At 36.5% G+C, this 23,276-nt stretch overlaps 1 protein-coding gene across 6 annotated transcripts in view; it reads left to right on the forward strand.

Moving 5' to 3' along the window:
* Window positions 1-23,276, forward strand: part of HIPK3 (homeodomain interacting protein kinase 3) — a 92,006-nt gene that overhangs the window by 25,155 nt on the left and 43,575 nt on the right. For all 6 annotated transcript variants that reach the window (XM_042906515.1, XM_042906519.1, XM_042906518.1 and 3 more), the window contains exon 2: window positions 4,354-5,452. In XM_042906515.1, the coding sequence (XP_042762449.1) occupies window positions 4,356-5,452 (1,097 nt within the window). In that variant the 5' untranslated portion in view covers window positions 4,354-4,355. The remainder of the gene's footprint in view (window positions 1-4,353; window positions 5,453-23,276) is intronic.

The raw sequence follows: 23,276 nt of genomic DNA on the forward strand, positions 1-23,276 counted from the left end.
TATGGCAGGGAGTCACAGTGGCCAAGTTAATTAGTAATTTAGAGTTCTTTGCTTGTGGTCCTTTATGATAGCTGTCTCCAGCACCACCCTCACCCTTTCTTATGTGTTATGTATATGATGGGACATTCCTATCTGTGTTTATTTTCTAAAGTCTCCTTTGAGATTGGCCCTACATAGCACAGTGCTTGGTGAGGGGTAATTTTCTGAGTTTCCTTTAGTTAACCTTGGTTGGGGCTCTTGGCTTGTTTGCCTTCTAGCTTGGCATGTTGGGGAAGAAAAGGTAGGAACAGCAGAGTTCAGAAAAAAAATTTCTTTTAATATATTTTGTTTAACATTTATTTAGTTTTGAGAAACAGAGAGTGAATGGGGGGGGGGGGCAGAGAGAGAGGGAGACAGAAATCCCAAGCAGGCTCCAGGCTCTGAGTGGTCAGCACAGAGCCTGACGTGGGGCTTGAACCCACGGACTGCAAGATCAAGACCTGAGCCGAAGTCAGAAGTTCAACCGACTGGGCCACCCAGGCACCCCCAGAGTTCAGAAATTGTAGTAGATTCTTAAATATCAGTATGTCAGTTACCTGGATCTCAGCTGTTCATATAACACTTCGCTTTCAAATGGCATGGGATTGGCATAGGGTGCCTGAGTGGCTCAGTTGGTTAAGCGTCTGACTTCAGCTCAGGTCATGATATCACGCTTCATGAGTTTGGGCCCTGCCTTGGGCCCTGTGCTGACAGCTCCCTCTCTCTGTGCCCCCCCCCCCCCCCCCCCACTCATGCTCTGTCTCTCAAAAATGAATAAATGTTAAAAAATTTTTTTTTAATGGCATGGATTGGCCAAGAGTGGTATGCATTCTATTCCCTAGGATTTCATCCTTGTCTTTTGAGACTTGAGGACCTTGAATTGGTAGGGCTTAAATTTGCTACGGTTTTTGTATAAACTAGATCATTTTTTCTCAGATGTTAGTGTGAATCTAAATGGCCTTGGGAGCTTGTACACATGCAGATGCCTGGACCTCACTACAGACCTACTGAATCAGAATCTTTCTGGGTGGAGTTTTAAATATTTTCACTTAACTCTTTATTAAGGAAAAGTGTAAACATTCAAAAGTAGAAACGCTTTTTACTTGATCATCAAGATCCTATGAAGTACAGTATATGGCTAATTTCATTTTATTCATATCCTCATCTATTTTCTCTATTATTTTGAAGCAAATCCCAGTATATTATTTCATCTCTAAATATGAAATCTATATATTCTATAATTTTTTTTAATGTTTATTTTTGAAGGTGAGAGAGCGTGAGCAGGAAGGGGCAGAGAGAGAGAAAGGGAGACACAGAATCCGAAGCAGGCTCCAGGCTCCGAGCTGTCAGCACAGAGCCTGACATGGGGCTCGAACTCACAAGTCATGAGATCATAACCTAAGCTGAAGTCAGACGCCCAACTGACTGAGCAATATACATACATAGTGAAAATTAAAGTGGTAAAAAGGGTATACAATGAAAAGTAAATCTTTGTCATTTGCCTCCAGAATTCTTGTTACTCTCCTCTGAGGCAAAGAAACCCACACTTTATATGTATACAGATATTCAGTGTATATGCAAATATATACATATGTAATTCTTTTTTTTTTAAAGTGTATTTATTTTGAGAGAGAGAGAGAGTGAGTAGGGGAGGAGCAGAGAAAGGGGGGAGCAGAGGATCCAAAGTGGCTTCCATGCTGACAGCAGAGAGCCCGATGCCGGGCTTGAACTCCTGAGCTGCGAGATCATGACCTGAGCTGAAGTTGGACATTCAACCAACTGAGCCACTCAGGCACCCTAATAATTCTATTGTAAAGTACACATTTTTCTGAATCTTGCTTTTTTCATACAACAATATGGGAATCAGTCCATAACAGGGTAGATTATTTTCATTCTTTTTTTTTTTTTTTAATTTTTTTAACTTTATTTTTTATTTTTTAAAATTTACATCCACATTAGCCTATAGTGAAGCAATGATTTCAGGAGTAGATTCCTTAATGCCACTTACCTGTTTAGCCCATCCCCCCTCCCACAACCCCTCCAGCAACCCTCAGTTTGTTCTCCGTATTTATGAGTCTCTTCTGTTTTGTCCCACTCTCTGTTTTTATATTATTTTTGTTTCTCTTCCCTTATGAGTGAAGTTATATGATTTTTGTCCTTCTCTGACTAATTTTCATTTAGCATAATACCCTCCAGTTACATCCACGTAGTTGCAAATGGCAAGATTGTAGTTGGTCTTGTATTTACCCAGTGCTTTTTGAATGAGTGTTTAGGTTATACTGCATGAATATTCTTTTACTATATCTGAGGTGCCTGATTCTATGTCAGCTTTGTTAGGTATTGTCAAATTACTTTTCCTTTGTCTGTATGATAATACATGGTTTTCTAGGCTCACCGGTTCCCTTTTAAAGATGCTTTTCATGTCTCTCCTATTTATGTTCATGCGTTTCTTTAAATCCACAAGTATATTTATAATAGATGTTTTAGAAATTTTTTTGTGTCAGTTTTATCATCTGTTTCTCTCAGTCTATTTCTGTGGGTGTAGATCACAGAAGTGGTTTGAAATGGGAATCACGGTAATGCTAAATTGTTGAAGATAAGGTTGGCGGCCCTCACCAACATTAAGTGAATTAGATGATGGGTTCAATATGTTTAGAAGGAGTTTTCCCTGTGGCTTCGCCTCATTAAAAGGAGAAAAATTGGTGGAATTTTGAAACTTCTTCTGATGCTGGATGAAATGGTTTGGAACCCAGAATTTCAATTTACAATTTTTTCTTACACATTGAACATCAAATCTTAATTTGTCTAATAAGGTTTTATTGCTCATTTCTTACTAGAGCCAGGTCAGTTTAGGAATGTGGTAGGTAGTTATTAAGAAGTGTTTATTTATTTATTTTGAGAGAGAGCAGGAGCAGGGGAGGGGCAGAGAGGAAGAGAAAATCCCAAGCAGGCTCTGCACTGTCAGTGCAGACCCCAGCGCGGGGCTCAAACAGTAGAACCAGGAGATCATGACCTGAGCTGAAACCAAGAGTTGGATGCTTAACCAACTGAGCCACCCAGGTGCCCCAGAAATAATATCTTAAAAAAAAAAAAAAAAAATTTAGGAAGTTGAAGGAGGCATAAATTTATGCCCCAAGAGGGCAATGTATTTTCCTGTTCTTTTACTACACCCTAGCTATGTGACCTTGGCCAGTTACCTAATTCCTCTTGAGTTTTAGTTTTCTTAACAGCAAATTGGGAAGATATTAATATGGTTAAATAAAATATTGCAAATAAAGCATGTATTAAACCTCTGCATGGTAATTCCTTCCATAGGTGGTAACTCTTAATATTTTAAATATTTTACATATATTACATACTGTGATGGCAATCTGTTGTTTTTGAATTAAGGAATTGATGTTTGATTTGTTAAAACAGTATGAGACTGCCCAGTTAATACAATACAGATTTTTAAATTGTGGGGAGTGGAAATATTTTAAAATTAATTTGACCAACTCATATTTATTGAGCACCAACTCTATATCCTGGGTACCTTGTTTCAGATCTAGTGTGAAAGACTGATGGATACACTCACAATTGGAGTGTAATGTAATATCATGTCATGAATGCTAATTAGAAGAACATAGAAGCTTTTATTGAGCACTGAATGCCCAACTGTGGCCTAGGGAGTGAGTGGCGAGTGTGTGTTCCAAGTAAATCTTCAACAAGAAGGTATTGCATCACTTTGATCTGAATGTAAAGAAGTCCACTTAAGTGTACAAGGGTGGATGTGGAAAAAGATATTAAGTAAGGAGAACATCATGCAAAGGACCTATATCTTATTTACAATTTTTACAATTGATTATTTTTTCTGGGGCATTTCTTGAACTTTAGCTATAAGGAATGTGACTCTATTTATGCAGTGTATGTTTTCTTTCCTTGTCATTGGTTCATAAATGATAATTTGGTGATAGAATGCTTTACCTTTGCCAAATGTATATAGTTAAGGGATCTGTATTTTTCCCTTTTGGGAGAAAAATGGTTGGCATAGTTCCTAGGGTATATCTTGGCCATTACAGCTGCTTGGTAGATATTTTTTGGTTAACTAAATGCACTCAATTTTTTATTCCCAGGCTTATATGCAATACTCAAAATAGCTGAAGGATTAATTAGCTAAGATGGAGATACTGAAATGCTTATCTTCTCTAAGGGAAAAAAAATCTTAATGGAGTTTAATTATTTTTATAAATTATGGACTTGACCCTTGAGAGTTTTCTTTGAGATTTAAAATTAAATGCAATTTTTTTTTGTAGTTAATAATGTCTTTTTCTTTCCTCCCTCCCCCCCCCCCCCCAGGTATGGCCTCACAAGTCTTGGTCTACCCACCGTATGTTTATCAAACTCAGTCAAGTGCCTTTTGTAGTGTGAAGAAACTCAAAGTAGAGCCAAGCAGTTGTGTATTCCAGGAAAGAAACTATCCACGGACCTATGTGAATGGTAAAAATATTGGAAATTCTCATCCTCCCACGAAGGGTAGTGTTTTTCAGACAAAGATACCATTTAACAGACCTCGAGGACACAACTTTTCGTTGCAGACAAGTGCTGTTGTTTTAAAAAACACTGTGGGTGCTACAAAGGTCATAGCAGCTCAGGCACAGCAAGCTCAAGTGGAGGCACCTCAGATTGGGGCGTGGCGACACAGGTTCAATTTCCTAGAAGGCCCCCAGCGATGTGGATTGAAGCGCAAGAGTGAGGAGTTGGATAATCATAGCAGCGCAATGCAGATTGTTGATGAATTGTCCATACTTCCTGCAATGTTGCAAACCAACATGGGAAATCCAGTGACAGTTGTGACAACTACCACAGGAACAAAACAGAATTGTACCACTGGAGAAGGTGACTATCAGTTAGTACAGCATGAAGTCTTATGCTCCATGAAAAATACTTATGAAGTCCTTGATTTTCTTGGTCGAGGCACTTTTGGCCAGGTAGTCAAATGCTGGAAAAGAGGGACAAATGAAATTGTAGCAATCAAAATTTTGAAGAATCACCCTTCTTATGCACGTCAAGGTCAAATAGAAGTGAGCATATTAGCAAGACTCAGTACTGAAAATGCTGATGAATATAACTTTGTACGAGCTTATGAATGCTTTCAGCACCGTAACCATACTTGTTTAGTTTTTGAGATGCTGGAACAAAACTTGTATGACTTTTTGAAACAAAATAAGTTCAGCCCCCTGCCACTAAAAGTAATTCGACCCATTCTTCAACAAGTGGCCACTGCACTGAAAAAATTGAAAAGTCTTGGTTTAATTCATGCTGACCTCAAACCAGAAAATATTATGCTGGTGGATCCTGTTCGGCAGCCATACAGGGTTAAGGTGATAGACTTTGGGTCGGCCAGTCATGTATCAAAGACTGTTTGTTCAACATATCTACAATCTCGGTACTACAGGTAGGTGACAACTACCTTTTGGCTCTTTAATAAATGTTGAATTTTGGCTAAATGAAATAATTTTTTGTGTGTACATGGTAAAAAAGATGGCTTGGGTAAATAAATAAATCCAGACAAGATTGGTTTAGGTTTGAGGTGTTAAGAAGATTTTTAAAATTTAGGCATAAAATCTGCCTAAACAGAGTAGAAATCTCCCCAGCAGTTCCATGCCAAAGTTCCATGACCTGAAGGAATGATAGGTTATTAATGATGATCAAACAGAAGTCTTCAAATGTTGGGAAAGGGTTCATAGTAATTTTTGTATATATCTTTGAGTATTTTGGCACTTAGAGAACTAGTTTATTAAAGGTAATTAGATGTGACTGAATACTTAGATAAGAATTCAAAAAGTTATTTTGATTAGTGATACTGAGATTCAGACACACTTCATGGCTGCCTTGAATGTTTAGGCGACTTTTCCATAACAGGTTTGATTATGCTTCCATCTATATGTTATGGATAATGTTATTTTGGTGTTGGTGCTATGGGTGGAATTTAAAAAAGAAAATAATTTCCATGTAAATATTGATAAAGTGCTATAGTGTCATGATTAATACAATGCTAGCTTGGAGTGTCAATATGTAGTCTTAAGGGCTAATGATTACCAGGATTCAAAATATCTTCTTGAGTATGTAAAATGGTTTTGGATTCATGGTTTTATAATTTTGAGATACTGTTTTCATTTCAGCTAGAATGAAATATACTCTAGAGCCCCAAAACAGTGGGCAAATACAGGAGCTTGCCAATATTGGCCATTTTATAAGTTAGTGAATAGACAGATACATGCAGTTTGTTGTTGAAGATTGTTAGAACATGAGGATTATAAATTTAGGCCCAGCAAGGGTTGTTTTTTTTCTGGTTTTGTATCTACCTTTTTACTATACCTTTCATTCTGATTAGTGTCTTACAAATACATACTTTAGTACCCAGGACACTATATAGGAGAAATTTATTAGCTACTACAAAAAATGAACTCCAGATATATGCCCTGCCATTAGTAGGTTATTAGAAGGAGTCCCATATATATCACTTAGTGACAATTTATTAAAATATATATTAGAAATTAGGAATATAGTCTAATTATTCTTTAGTATATTCCTGGTTGTAAGATTTTTGGTATTAGAGTGCTAGATACTATTCTTAAAACCTTTTACATGATTTAAAAGCTTTGTAGTTGTATTACAGTATTAAGTCTTCTTTAATATATAATTACATTTATTTGAGCCTCTATTTCTGACAGATTTTTTTTAATGGAATACAGGATTAGTTTTTAGTTCATTTTTTTTTGCTGGAATAATTATTTTAAAATCTTATTTAACAGCATGAGAAGAGTAGTGTTTTTTCCCCTTCCCTTTGTACTCTATGGGTTCTGTCTTAAGAGCTTTTAGTTGTCAGCTAGCATATTATATAAACTCTAGGCTCCAGCTGCTTGGGCTCTATATTTAGTTCACTTGTTAGTAAATGACTTCATTTTATTTGGGTCCTGCATTATACTGCGTATCAGATTTAGCTCCGTGTGATACCTATACTCCTTTTCTTTATTGAAATCTTTTGGATGAGAGTAAAAAAAAAAAAAAAAGCTTTATTTTTTACACTTGAGAACATTTATTAAACATTTATTAAATGTTTCAAGGGAGTAAAGGAAATCCTTTAAAAAGCAATCTGAAATGCTAAATATTTTATGATGTTGATTTCTAGCAGTGGGCCTTTGCACAAATATTAGCTTCTGTTGGGAATGAGAAAAAAAAAAGCTATGAATAATTGCTAAGTACAATTACTAAGTTTTGAATTTGTTTTTATATATAAATTTCAAGTGGATAATTTACCTGAATTTTAGAAGGTATACATACAGTTGCTAAATTGCAGATTCTTTGTTTAGAGTTAAAAAAAAAAAAAATGAGGTTCTAATTTGTAAACAAGGACTCTGCTAGTAGCATTTTGATTTATGTTGCTTGGACAAAAACCTTTTAAAAGGACTTTATGCTAATTAGATCCAAGAGTTTAGAAGAGTTAATACTAAGGTAGACTGGTGAAAGTGTCACATAGTCCTTAATCATGTGCTGTTTTAATATCTAGTGTAATTTTGCATGAAAATAGCAGGTAAACCATTAATCTTTTTCAGTATTTGTTCACCAATTTTGGCTTAGTTTTTTTACCAAGTTTACTTATAAATTTGAGTAGACAGTAAGCAAAAGTGTCTTATACTTGATTTTTAACTTTTTGTTAAAAATATGTTGTATTTAAAAAATGAAAGCAGGAAGTGGAAACTTACCAAATTAAATATTTTTGAGCTAATCACAGTATGAACACACATACCCCAAGTTCCAAGGTAAACGATTTGTGTTTAAACATAGGTTCATGTGTTATTCTGTTTCTTTGAACTGGGCAACACAGAAATGTGTTGGGATATCTTAAAATAGCCAGGGGACAGTGGCCAGAAATTGTTGACTACTATAGATGGTGAGGCTGTCTACCTCTTGCAGTGATATAAGCCAGAAGTACATGCTAAGGGCATTGATTTGCTCAAGGTCAGCATGTTCTAAATTCAGCTGCATGAGTATGGTTTCTGTCAAGAACACACAGGGCTCTTGAACGCATAAAAGGTTTTAGCAGCAGAAGGTGCTGTGTTTCTGAGGTGTGGTGGCAGCATTCGGGTCATGAATCTTTTTCTCTTAAATATAGAATTCTAGCCTGTGGTTTGAGTCATTTCAGAACATACAGACTGGAAAGTGTGCTGTAAAGTAACCTGAAAAGCCGTTGTATACTGAGTTGTATACAACTCAGTTGTAGTTTACTGAGTAATTTAGCATTCATTCATTGTTGTTGTGGTACAGAATGCTTTCTATTTTGCCTGTAATAGTTGACAGAAAGGTATGTAATGAATGAGAAACAATTAATTTAGCCTTATCAGTTTTTGTTTAGGGTATCCCCATCCCCTTATGCCTTTTTAGACCCAGAAGTATCAAAGACAAAGTTCCTATAACAAAATTAAGTACAGAGAATGACCCATACAGTAATAACTAATACTTGATGTAGGTTGCTCCTATGATAATAGAAGACTGTGTATGTATACTACATTTTTTTCAGGTGCTTTTATTTGTATTTCCTAGTTTGTTTCTCATGACTCATCCCTATGAGTTAGGTAAGACAACTGGTAGAATTCCTATTTGAATAGGTTAAAACTGAGGCTCATAGAAGTCAAACAGGTCCAAATTCACACTCCAAGTTTAACTCAATTTTTGTTGAGTCCTTTTTATGTGCTGGCACTGTGCTAGGAATACAGATGTGATTAAACATGATTTCATAATTTGATAGAGGAGCAAAATAGTTTGTCTCAAGAAGTCCTAAGGTACAGGGGTGTACAGGGAGCTGTGGGAGTACAGAGGAGAGCACTTAACCTAATTTGAGCATTCAAAGAGGCTTCCAGGAAGAAATGACCCCTTGTGTGAGCTTTGAGAGTAGAGAAGGAGTTAGGTTGACTAGCATTAAAGTGTTCTCTTTCCCTAAACCACCCTTACCTAAAAAAACTCAGTATTGGCTAAAATTCCTGGCAATTTCTTCTCTGTATCATGAAACAGTTATTTTTATTTGGAAATCCGAATAAAAGGCTGTCAGTGGGGTTTCATTTTAACAGAAGTTTTAATTGAAATTTCCAAAAGTCTATAATGAGGTAGTTTTCAGTGCCATACATGGTGGCCATAGACATAGATTTCTCTCTCTCTTTCTCTCTCTCTCTCTCTCTCTCTCTCTCCAAATAAAAATTTTGGTAGGGCTCTTTTTTTTTTTTTTAATGTTTATTTATTCTGAGAGAGAAAACATAAGGGGAGGGGCAGAGAGAGAAGGAGAGAGAGAATCTGAAGCAAGTTCCACACTGTTAGCGCAGAGCCCAACATGGAGCTTGATCCCGTGAGTCATGGGATCATGACCTGAACTGAAATCAAGAGTCAGGCACTTAACCGACTGAGCCATCCAGGTGCCCCAGAAATTTTGGTAGGACTCTTAAAGTTGTTTTTCTTTAAACAGCTTTATTGAGATATATTTCATGTACCATGAACTTTACCCATTTGAAATGTACAATTCAGTGGTTTTTAGTATATTTGTGGTTGTGCATCATCATGATCAATTTTAGAATATTGTCTTTACCCCCAGCAGAACTCCCTTTCCCATACCCCCTAGCCATCTTTCCCCAATCTCCCTATTCTCTAAGCCCTAGGCAACAAAAAAATCTACTTTTTAAAAAAATTTATATTGAGAGAACGTGCATGTGCAGGGTAGGGGCAGAGAGAAGGAGAGAGAGAATCCCAAGTAGGCTCCACGCTGTCAGTACAGATCCCTATGCAGGGCTGGATCTCAACGAACTGAGAGATCATGATCTGAGTTGAAATCAAGAGTTGAATGCTTAACTGACTGAGCCATCCAGGTGCCCCAAATCTACTTTCTGTCTCTGTAGATTTGCACATTCTTAGCATTTTATATGAATGTATTCATGTGGTCCTTTTTGACTTTTTTTTTTCACTTAGCATAACATTTTCAAGGTTCATCCATGCTGTAGCATGTTATTAGTAATTCATTTCTTTTTGTTGTTACATAATATTCCATTGTATAGATACACTACATTTTTTTTTAATGTTTATTTTTGAGAGAGAGAGAGAGAGAGAGAGAGAGAGAGAGAGAGAGAGAGAGAATGAGCGGGGGAGGGGCAGAGAGAGAGGGAGACACAGAATGGGAAGCAGGCTCCAGGCTCCGAGCTGCAACATGGGGCTTGAACTCACAGACTGCGAGATCATGACCTGAGCTGAAGTCGGACGCCCAACTGACTGAGCCATCCAGGCGCCCCAAGATACCTTACATTTTATGTCCATCATTTGATTGAGACCTCTTAAAATGTTATCAGCAGAAAGATTCATGAGTAGAAAACTGTAAAATGGCACACAGTTAAGTCTTTAATCCAAGATAATTAGGGCATATAAAGTGTAAAGTATTGTGCTCGGTGCTGGTTATTCATTTAGGAGCAGAAATGTAGACCTAACCATTATGGTGCATGTAATCTAATGGGTAGAGAACCAAAAAGGTAAAGTAGTACTCTCTTAGGGAGAGGAACAGGGACAGAGAATACCAGGATGGAGTTACTTTTTTTGTTTTTGTTTTTTAACTTTTTGCTTGGAAATAATTTTAGACATATAAAAAAGTTGCAAAAATAGTACAGAGTATTCCTGTATACCTTTCACTTGGATTCTCTAAGTGTTTCAAATTTAAAAATTTTACCACTGTAGTTTTATCACTCATTCTTGGTTCTATGTACACTGTAACACATATTTTCTTCTTGCATTGTTTTTGAGAGTAAGTTTCAGGCCGTGGGCCCCTTTACCTCTAAATACTTCCATGTGTGTTTCCTAAATATAAGGATATTCTCTTACATAACTCCAGTATGATGATTAAAATCATCATCAGTTAACATCAATTCAGTATTCTTGATTTGATGAACTATTTGAACCACTCAAAATACTATTTGATTTGAGGAAATTAAAATCTATTTAATACTAGTATAGCTTAGTTATAGACTTTATTCAGGTTTTACCAATTTTCTCACTTACGACCTTTTTCCTGCCCACAATTCAATACAAGATCACACAGTGCATCATTTGCCATGTATGCCCCTTTAATGTCCTCTCATCTGGAGTAGTTCCTTCGTTTTTTCTTTGCCTTTCATAACCCTGACACTTAAAAAAAATTTTTTTTAATGTTTATTTAAAAAAAAATTCTTTTTAAATTTAATTTATTTTTTCCCCCTTAATATAATTTATTGTCAAATTGGTGTCCATATAACATCCAGTGCTCATCCCAACAAGTGCCCTCTTCCCTGCCTTTTATTTTATTTTTGAGAGAGACAGAGTGTGAGTTGGGGAGGGGCAGAGAGAGAGGGAGACAGAATCTAAAGCAGGCTTCAGGCTGCCAGCTGTTAGCACAGAGCCTGATGCAAGGCTCGAACTCAGAAACCGCGAGATCATGACCTGAGCCGAAGTCGGACGTTTAACCAGCTGAGCCACCCAGTCGCCCCATAACCCTGAGCACTGGATAGTTGTTTTGTAGAATGCTCCTTAATTTTGGTTTGTCTGATGTTTTCAATTTATGCATTTTTAGACTACACAGAAGTGATGTTGTGATCTCACATATTGGGAGGCATATGATGTCATTTTGTCTCAACTGGTTAACTATGATTACTTTGTTGAGGTGGTGACTGCCAGATTTTTCCACTATAAGGTGTTTTTTCTTTGTAATTAATAAGTATCTTGGGGAGAGATACTTTAAAACTATACTGTTTTCTCATCTGATTTTCACGAACCAGTTTTAGCATCCATCCATTGGTGAATTTGGCCTTAAATATTTTTAAGTATGGGGCTGTGAGATGATGATTTTCTAATTCTGTCCTTCCTTTGTAAGGAATTCTTTTATAAGGTAGAGCTTTACTTGTTTTTAAGTTTGTTTCTGCATGGATTCATGGATTCATATTCAAAGGGTTATAATCTGTTACTTATTGTTATTTTTTTAGTGAATAATTGTCCTAAACTGTCCAGCAGGGGCCACGTTAAGCTTGCTTCTGTGTCTCTTTGCCATGGCCCCATTTGAGTGCTTACTTTCCGGTACCACAAGATGATCCATACTGACTTTGTATCTTTCCTTCCCCAACCCTGGTATTGGCCATTTCTCTAAGGAGCTTTGGTTCCTTTTATTGGAGAATGGTGCTTAAAAACCAAAATCTGGATGCTAGTGTCAGATGTGTTCATTAGTGCTAAGGTGTTCTTGCTTTTAGACCCTTTGAGTGGCGAAGCTAGAAAAAATGTGTGTGTGTGTGTGTGTGTGTGTGTGTGTTAGTGTAATTCTGTGTCTGTCTATATGTTAAAACCATGAATTCATACTGATATGTCCAGTTCTAATACCTCCAGAGTTCATTCTATCCTTCTTCCTTTATTTATAATCCCTTTTATAATTCCAGGAAATTTGGATCTCATTATCCACAATATGTTACTTATTAGTTCAGTTCTAGAATACACTTAACATAGTTTTGGTATTGCTACCCCTACCATTGCTAATTTACTAACCAGAGTACAACATTTATTTACAGTTCTTTTATTCTTTAGCCACAGACTTGGAGCATGTAGTCAAAATAGTGTGTTTTAAGTTACTTAGGTTCTTCTTCAAACCTCCGCTTTTCAGTGTGTGATTATTGTTTACTTGAAATATATTTAAGTTCATTTCTTTGTATTTCATTTTGGATCCACCCATGTCCTTTTTTGTTTGACTATGTGAAACATTAATTAATGTTCTAAAACTCAGAACCATGCTAAAACCATCAGAAGTGTCACTCCGTCTTTTCTGTCCTTCCCACCTCATTCCTACCTAATCCCTTTTGGTAACCATTATCATTAGTTTTCAATTTCTTCTTTGCATGTGGGTTTGTGTGTTTGTGTTTGGCAGGGGGTTATGTGAGCAGATAAATGTCTATTTTTTTGTTTCCTTTCTTACAGGAAAGGTAACATACTATAGCTACCTGTTTGCACTTGGCTGTTTTCCCTTAACAGTATTTCCTGGAAATCACTTCATGTCAGTTCATAGAGATCTTTCTATTTTATTGTGGATTACCATAGTTTATTCAGACACTTTCCTAGTTATTGGCATAGTGTTTCCCAATTACAATTACAAAGAATAGCTTTGTGGGGTGCCTGGGTGGCTCAGTCGGATGAATGGCCGACTTCGACTCAGGTCATGATCTCACGGTCCGGTCCGTGAGTTCGAGCCCCGTGTCAGGCTCTGTGCTGATAGCTCGGAACTTGGAGCCTGCTTCTGTTTCTGTGTCTCCCTTTCTCTCTGCCCCTCCCCCATTCACGCTCTGTCTCTCTCTGCCTTTCAAAGATGAATAAATGTTAAAAAAAAAAATTAAAAAAAAAAAAAGAATAGCTTTGTGCATATATAATTTTGTATTGTTCAGGTTGTATCTTCAAGGTAAATTTTCAGAAGTGGGATTATTTAATCAAAAGGTAAATGCATATATAGTTTTGTTAAATATTGCCAAATTTCTGTCAGTAAGAACTGTACCAGTTTGCATTCCCATCAGCAATATATGATAGTGCCTGTTTCTCTACAGCATTGCCAGCAGAATATGCTATTTAACAATTTCGCGAATCTAATGGTAGATCTATGTAGTTTTAATTTTCATTTCTCATTATGAGTGAGACATAATGAGTGTTTAAGGGTCATTTTAAAATTGTGTGAGTGTGGATTTTCTGTTCATGTCTTTTGCCTATTTTTGTATTAAGAGTTGACCATGGCCCTTTGTCTACCAGTTTTAAAGGTCTCTTACATATATGGAATATTAGTCCTTTATTTGTCATATATGTTGCATTTTTTTTTCATTTTGACTTTTTGATGTCTTTTTGTTTATTTGTTTGCCTTGTAAAAATTTTTTTGTGTGTGATCAATTTTATCTTCCCTTTTATTGCTTGTGGATTTTAAGTCGTGGTTAGAAAACCTTTTCCCATGCTAATTCAGGGAGGCATTTACCAGGGTGCCTGGGTGGCTCAGTTAGTTAAGCGTCTGACTTCAGCTCAGGTCATGATGTCATGGTTTGTGGGTTTGAGCCCTTAGGCTCTGTGCTGACAGCTCAGAGCCTGGAGCCTGCTTCAGGTTCCGTGTGTGTGTGTGTGTGTGTGTGTGTGTGTGTGTGTGTGTGTGTGTCTGTCTCTGTCTACCCTTCCCCCACTCATGCTCAGTCTGTCTGTCTCTCTCTCTCTCTCTCTGTCTCTCTCTCTCAAAATTAAATAAACATTAAAAAAAAAACCAGACATTTGCCCTCTTCTAGTACTTACTGAATTACATTTTAAGTATTTAGATCTCTAATCTATTATAAGTTTATTCTTATAATTTGTTGAGGTATGGATCTAATGTTTTTTGTTTTTTGTTTCAGACAGCTAGTTAGTTGTAAGGACTTTAGGTTGGGTGGACAGGGTAAATTTCTAAGGACATGATATATTCAACTGAGGCCTGAAGGGAGACCACCAACCAGAGTGAGTGGAATTGAGAGCCTTGGGCAAAGAAAGAGCCGTGTGAAGCTCTTGAGATTGGTAAGAGTTTGATAAAGTAGAGAATCTGAAAGCTTGCCAATGAGACTTAAGTGTAGTAGAGTGGATAAAGTAGGGGTGATTTGAGGATGTAGGGTAGCCACTATGGTTTATGTTTTAATCACTTTAATTGCTATTTGGAGGAGGAGGAGGAGGACCAGAATGAGAGTAGGAGTAGGAAAACCATTAGGAAAGAGGCATTAAAGTAATCCATAGAGAGGATGTGGTGGCAGTGCAAAGAAATGTATAGATTTAAGATACCTTTTGGTGTTAGTGTGGTTATTTTGCCTTTAGTAGGATACTCCCCATACCTACCTGGGGGAAAAATGCTTTGGTATGGTTGATGATATTTGTTGGACTGAAATTGTGTGTGAATTTAGACATGCACCTGACTCCTGGGGATTTCTATATATAAATGTATATTTAACACCATGTGTTAAACCTCCTCATTAAAAACGAGTAAAAACAAATAAGGAAAACAAAGTAACCTGGAAAACTCTCCATTAGCAGTATTTTAGACATGACTACCTGAATCTCAGGAAGTGAAATACAACGTTTGAAATTTTCTTAAGCTAAATCACATTTTGTTTTTAAAGTTGAATGATTTCAGGGGTGCCTCGGTGGCTCAGTCAGTTAAGTGTCCAACTCTTGATTTTGACTTAGGCCATGATCCCAGGGTTGTGGGATTGAGCCCCACGTCAGGCTCTGTGCTAAGTGTGGAGATTGTTATTCTTTCTCTCTCTCTCCCCTGCTTGTGCATGTGTGCTCTCTCTCTTTAAAAAAAAAAAAAAGTGGTTTATTTCAGGCTGATTTGTTTTATAATAACCCCAAATCATGGCTAGTATGACTACTAAAATGACTACATTTTATCATGTATTAAGATAAACATTTTTATAAAAATAGACTCACAGATTACATTGTTTTGCAGTTTGCTTTTGTTTAACTGTATACTTTGGTCCCCCCCCCCCCCCCCCCGTGTATGTTTCCCTAGATTATTCTATGAAACTGTTAAATAGAATCTTCATGTGTGGGGGCGCCTGGGTGGCTTAGTGGGTTGGGCGGCCAACTATAGCTCAGGTCATGATCTTGCAGTCTGTGAGTTCGAGCCCCACGTCAGGCTCTGTCCTGAGCACTCAGATCCTGGAGCCTGCTTCTGATTCTGTGTCTCTCTCTCTGCCCCTTCCCTGCTTGCTCTCAGTCTCTCTCTCTCTCTCTCTCTCTCTCTCTCTCTCTCTGTCAAAAATAATAAACAATAAAAAAAAAAAAAAAAAGAATCTTCATGTGTGAACTCATTTAGATATTAATTGAACAGATTAACTGTGAAAGAGACAGTTATAAGGCAATAGAGAAAATTTGGATGTCAGATGATATAGGGAATTACTGATTTTTTTATGTGTGATAATAGCATTGTGGTTATTATTTTTAAGTATCCCTTAGAGTTATATGTTGAAGTTTATAAGTGAAATTATATATCTGGGGTTTGCTTACTACCACCTAGTGGATAACCATTAATTATAATTTTAGACAGTCTTTGTTGATGCATTGGTAATTTTTGAAGCTAGGTTATTGGTAGATGGTGGTTCACACATAAGCTGTATTTGATGTTTTCTGTAGTAAAAGTAAATAAATACAGTTAAGTCTTAAATACTTTAAAACTAGATGCCAAAGGGTGGGTGGGAGGGGGCTGGGTGGAATAAGTGAAAAAGATTAAGAGTGCTTACTGTGATGAGTGCTGACAAAAACAAACAAACAAACAAAACACTAAATGCCCAAAATAGTTATAGTTCTTAATATTTTACGAATCAGAAAATCCAAGGAATATGCTGTAGTTTTCTAGAGTGCTTTTATCAAAAGCAGGAGGTTTTTGGTGTGTAACCCTCAAAGTGTAAGATTCAAAATATTTAAGTAAGTAGAATTGAAATTTGATCTTGTATGTACTAAGCTTTCATGAAGCCTTTTTTTCATTTTTTTTTTTCATGAAGCCTTTTGATATTAATATATCTACTTGCAGCCGTGACTAACTTCCTTTAGTTTCATGGATTGAGTGGTATAAGTCACTCAAATACTTTCAGATCAAGGTGTCTAGCTTAAAGGCTTTCCAAATTTTAATTAACTCCTCTTTTGTTTTTTACTTAGTTTTAGGCAATCTTTTATTTCTGATAGGTGAAAAATGGAAATCCTGATAATGAGAATCAAGAAAAATATTTTGTTTTGAAAGTATTTCATCAAATTATAATTTTAGATATGTTACTATTTTGTTAACATTTAGAAAGGAATATTGCCTTTCTAAAAATTGGTGTATAATATTAGAATATTTTTATACTTAGGTAATCCCTTCCTTTACATATTTCACTCTGAAACATTTGTCCATATAGCTCCCTATATTAAAAAAAAACAAATTGAACTAATTTGTAAACTGTACTGTCATCTTGACCTAACAGTTTGGTGGCCAAAATTATTTTTAAAATGGAATTTTTTTTCATTTTTTTATTGTGAAAAAACACATAAAGTAATATTTGTCATCTTAAGCATTTTTTTCATCTTGAACATTTTTAAGCAGGTAGTTCATTAGTATTAAGTATGTTCACATTGTTGTAAAACAGAGCTCTAGAACTTCATCTTGTACATTTTGAAGATCTATACCCACTGAATACCTCCCTTTTTCCCCCTCTCCTCAGCCCCTGGTCACCACCATTCTACTTACTGTTTTTATGAATTTGACTACTTACTTTAATTATCTCCTAGAAGGAGAATCATTTAGTCCTTGCCTTTTTGTGACTAGTATATCTCACTTAGCATAATGTCCTCAGTGTTCATCCATGTGGTAGCATGTGTCAGGATTTCCTTTCTTTCTAAGGCTGAAAAATTCTATTGTATGTATATTCCACATTTTGTTCATCCATTCTTTTATCACCGGACATTTGGGTTGCTTCCACCTCTTGGCTATCTTGAAAAGAGCTGCTATCAACACAAGTGTACAAATAGCTCTTCAAGACCCAACTTTCAGTTATTTTCTCTATGGACCCAGGGGTGGGATGGCTGCATCATGTGGTAGTTATATTTTTGTGATTTTTTTTTTTTTTATGTTGAAAAGCCTTTAATTTCAGAGGTTATCAGCTTTCTCCCCCCTTGTGCTGTATAGCTTTGTGTTAAAGGTACACATTGTCTGTCTGATGAATGTACTGTAATAGAGTGTAATGTAATGGTATCAGTCCCAACCTCACACACACCTCAGAATGTATGTGCTTGTTTGTTTCGGAGTCTTCAGCATTTTCCTGTGAATGGAATTCATCACCGTGGCTATTATTAACAGAGTACCTGCTGCCACAGAAGAGTACAAGTTTGGTGGCCAGTGAATAATTTAGGTATCAGCTGGTGTGGTGAGATTGTATTACTTAGGAGAGAGATCTAATGAGTTAAACTTTGACATTAAAAAGAACAAACGTTTCTTTTGTGAGAAAACACTGAATTATAAAAAAATTTTGAATATACTGATCTAAAAGCCAGTGTACTAAATTAAAAATTATTTGATTTAATTTTTAATTACAAAGTAATGGATGCTTACTATCGGAAAAAAATTCCATAATCGAGAAGGCTGTGAAGCAAAGCAGGAGCATTCCCCCCCTTAGTGTTGTGTTTCTGTATTATAATTTTTATAATGTATTGTATCCTTCAAGCAGTTCTCTCTGATGTCATTTTGTTTTCTGATAATGCTACAGGGATCTTTCTTGTATGTCCTGGGACACTTGTTAGGTACATTTCCACAACATTTCTAGAAGATTTGTTGGGTCAAAAAGGTTATGTTACATTTTGCTGGTGGGCACTGCCATAGTTTCTTCCAGAAACATACTACTTGAGTTTATAATCTCACCCAGTAGTGTGTGAAAAATGCTCCACCCCCCTTTTTTCAAATTCTTGTCATTATAAGGATATTTCTGGTCTTTCAAATTGTTGGCTTAAATAGGCAAAACCAAAATCAAGTTTTAATTTTTTTATCACCTGCACTACATGAAAAAAAAAAAAGTTTTCTGTCTTAATATTACACTGGTAGACACTCTTTTGTATGGGCAATGAAAATGTAAAGATAAACAGGTTTCGTATAACAATCACCACATTTATTGGCTGCTTAGTACCAGCCACTGTGCTAGAAACTTTTCTTAACTATCCCTTACCCATACAACAACCATGACAAATGGTAATACTTACATTTTACAAAGAGGGAATTTGAGATTCAGATATGGTAAGCAACTTGCTTAACACAGCTAATAAGTGGCAGAGCTGTGATTTGAACTCAGTCCTGCCTCTCCACTTTTCTGTGCTCTTTCTCCAGGGATTTTCCCTCATATTCCTGAAACTCCTCTCTTGAAGGACACTGGTGATTTATTTGTTAATCACCAAATTTGATTTTTTTTTTTTTTTAAGTCCACATCTGGGACCTCTGTCATTCAGTGCTGTTAGTCCTTTTTTTTACTGAAACTTTCTTTGTTGGTTCCTAAACACTATACCCTCAGATTCTTCTTTCACTTCTCTGACAAACTTTCTTGTTCTTTTTTTTTTTTTTTTAACCTCTTAAATGAATACATTCTATTGGGTTCAGTCCTGTACTCTCTTCTCATTCAATATATTCCCCTCTTGGAGATCTTAACTCTCCTCCATGACTTCAGTTTGTTTAATATGGTAAGCGTTCAGATACCTTCCTGAAGGTAGGAGGTAGATACCTACCTTTCAGGTCAGTTAGGTACCTGGCCCCCCTTTGAACACCTAATTTCTGTTTTTAGTTATTTCCTTGGACAGTCTCTGGATGTTTCTAACTCATGTTCAAAGATTCATCTTTCTCCCAGAGTCTTCTCATCTTCTCATATTACCATAACAAGATTATTAAAGAATCATTTTCCCTGCTCCTCATTGTTGGAAACTTTGGGTTTTTTGGTTTGTTTAGGTTTCCTGCTCAATGTCTAGTCAATGTGTGACCAAATCCTATTGATTTTACTTTTGAAATGTCCTCACATGTCAATTTGCCACACTTCATGTGCCTTGTTCTGGTCTAGACTTCTGTGCTAGATTAGAAAGTAATTTTTTGACCTATAGTCTCTGCCTTTTGCAGTTTATCCTGCGTTGTTGGACATGTGTTACGGGTTGGTTTAAGAGATGACAGAAGTGCACACAGATGTGTACTTGGAAGATTTTTTTTTTTTTTTTTTTTTACTACTTTGCTCTTTCTTACCCCCTAGTTCCTAATATGAGGGTGTACTTACCAGCAAATGTCACAAACTAACGACCTCTTGGAAACCTAATGTCAGTGGTATCAAGATTATGGTGTGCCTTTGGCCTTGAAATAGCCCTGTACAACTGGAAAAAGCTGACAGAGTAATCAAAAAAGTGACTCAAATACTTTAAAAATGTATGCTTAGGAAGCATTTGGTAACTTTTCAGTAGATTTTCTAGTACGCACCTTGATAACACAAGCCCTATATCTCTTTTCCTGTATCAGGAGTCTCTGTCCACTCTCTTCTGTGGTGTGGAGCCATTTCATATTGTAGCAGAATGCTCCCCGGCATTGTAAATGTGTATTTTTTCCCTCTTTCCTTTCTAAAGGCTAAACTAATGATCAACAGTTCTAAAAATAAAATAGTTGTATTAAAGTTACTGTGATGTGGAAGCAAATAATTTTATTAAAAAATTTTTTTTAATGTTTATTATTAAGAGACAGAGATGGAGCATGAGCATGGGAGGGGCAGAGAGAGGAAGAGACACAATCCAAAGCAGGCTCCAGGCTTTGAGCTGTTAGCACAGAGCCCAACATGGGGCTCGAACTCACAGACTTCGAGATCATAACTTGAGCCCAAGTCGGACGCTTAACCAACTGAGCCACCCAGGTGCCCCAGAAGCAAATAATTTTAGAGCTGGAAACATTTACATAGACATTTAGTCTAACTTATTATAGAAGAGGCAACTGAAATCCAGTATACCTAAATGAGAATTGGTATATCAGCGTTTATAAGTAACTCTTAATTTTTACATGTATTAATATGGGTATATTTGATTTTTAGTAATAGCAAAGTAATAATAAAATTATTCTTTGGAGTGCTTGGGTGGTTTAGTTAGTTGAGTGACCAACTCTTAGTTTGGGCTCAGGTCACGATCCCAGGGTCATGGGATCAAGCCACATATTGGGCTCCGCACTGAGTGTGGAGCCTGTTTGAGATTCCTTCCCCCTCTCCCCTGCTCGCTTCTTTAAATCTAAGGATATAGCTTCTTTATAAATGGTAAAATGTAATTGTAGAATTTGGCATTTGGTCGGTGAAATCAGTCAGTCAATTGGTGAAAGTCATCTGAAAACAGGAAAACCTTTTAAAAACAAAATACTTTTAGAAGTGTTTAGAAGGGATAAACTCATTGAGAGAATTTATATTTGCGTAGTTTGGTGGGGAACTGTGTAACATGAAAGAAGTATGTGTGTGAATCTTTTGAAGGTTTTGTTTGCTCTGAATTGCTTCTCATTAACATGTAACTGCTAGGAGAATGTCATTGAATGAGTAACAGGCCTTTACGCACTATATAGTATTTTTGATATGATGGTGTTCCTTTTTAGGGATTACAGGAAAACCTGAGACTTTTCAGTAGTTCATATGAGGCATTGAATATAAAGTATTTTCTTTTTAAAAAAAATTTTTTTTAATGTTTGTTTTTGAGAGAGACAGACAGAGAGCGAGTGGGGGAGGAACAGTTAGAAAGACACAGAATCCGAAGCAGGCTCCAGGCTCCAGGCTCCGAGCCCTTAACACGGAGCCTGACGTGGGGCTCGAACTCACAGACCACGGGATCATGACCTGAGCTGAAGTCGGACACTCAACCGGCTGAGCCACCCTGGCACCCCTAAAGTATTTTCAAAGACGGGTAGAATTTAAAAAAATAAACAGTGTACTTAATGTTTGGTGCTAAATAATGCCAAGTAACAAATTATGCTACCGTATTTATTCACAGGTTCATAATTCCTGTTCTGCCACTTAATATGTCAACTAGAGCAAATTGTTTAACCTTTCTGAGGCTCAGTTTACTCATCTGTAAAATAATGATGCTAATAGCTACCTCAAAGGTTCTTGTGAAGGTTCAACTCCACAATGCATGTGAAGCACTCAATATAGTCTTGGGAGATTGTATACACCCTATAAGTAGAAGCTATTAAAAATAAAAGGGTGTATGGTTTAAAGGAAAATTACGCAATGGTAACAAGATGGTAGGGAGTCTCCCAGTTGTTCTGTGATGGCTTACATTGTGTGTATGTCCTGCTGTTACCCCGCAGAGCAGAACCTTTGAAAGCTTATGTGAAGTAATTGACTTTGTGTTAATAATGGCTAATCTGTCATTTTTTGTGAACTTTTATTAAAGTAGAAGATAGTATAAAGTGTATAAATTTAAAATTTACAGTTTCATAATTGCAATGTGAACTAACCCTTATAACCCCTACCCAAGTCAAGGTTATTGACTATTTGGATGTTCTATTTTGTGAAGTTTCTTTTGTCTGATTTTCTATTTGCTTGACTGTCTCATTCTTCTTCTTCTTTTTTTTAATGTTTATTTATTTTGGGACAGAGAGTGGGGGAGGAGCAGAGAGAGAGGAAGAGAGAGAATCCCAAGAAGGTTCTGTGTAGAGCCCAACGCGGTGCTTGATCCTAAGAACTGTGAGATCATGACCTGAGCTGAAGTCAAGAGTTGTAGGCTTAACCAGCTGAGCCACCCAAGCACCCCTCATATGTGGTTTTTAAAGTGTTTATTCTCGATATGAAATCTTTTGGAGAAATGTCTTCTTCCATTCTGTGGCTTTCTTTTTCACTTTCTTAGAGCTGACTTAGGTGAATACATGGACCAATTTAATACATGATCTTATTTTAATATATAGTTGGCCCTTGAACAACATGGGTTTGAACTGCACGAGTCCACTTTTGCGGATTTTTTTTGATGAACATGGTACAGTACTGTAAATGTGTTTTCTCTTCCTTATGATTTTTTAAAAATATTTTATTTTTAAGTCATCTCTACACCCAGTGTAGGGCTCGAACTTACAACCCTGAGATCAAGAGTTGCATGTTCTACCAATTGAGCCAGCCAGGCACCCCATCTTCCTTATGATTTTCTTAATAACATTTTATTTTTCTGTAGTTTACTTTATTAGGAGAATATTGTGTGTGTGTGTGTGTGTGTGTGTATATATAACACAAAATACCTATTTATGAACTATATTATCGTAAAAGCTTTATTAGTTATTATTAGTTGTTAAGTTCTTGGGAAGTCAAAAGTTATTTTGACTGCATGGGTGTTGGTACCCCAAACTCCTCAGTATTGCTTTATTTTTCAAAATTCTCCTTCAGATTAGTAGAATTTTTGTCCTATTTAAGAAATTCTCAGCATGAGTAGGGGAGAGGCAGAGAGAGAGAGGGAGACACAGAGTCTGAAGCAGGCTCCAGGCCCCAGATCTGTCAGCACAGAGCCCATGCAGGGCTCGAACTTGAACTTGTGAACCGAGAGATCATGACCTGAGCCGGAGTTGTATGCTTAACTGACTGAGCCACTCAGGCACCCTTCCTATATTTTCTTTTAAAAGATTTACTATTTTTTTTAATTTTAATTTTAATTTTTTATTTTTGAGAGAGAGAGACCAAGTGCGAGCA

Source organism: Panthera leo, chromosome D1, assembly GCF_018350215.1.
Source record: "Panthera leo isolate Ple1 chromosome D1, P.leo_Ple1_pat1.1, whole genome shotgun sequence".
Taxonomy (NCBI): domain Eukaryota; kingdom Metazoa; phylum Chordata; class Mammalia; order Carnivora; family Felidae; genus Panthera; species Panthera leo.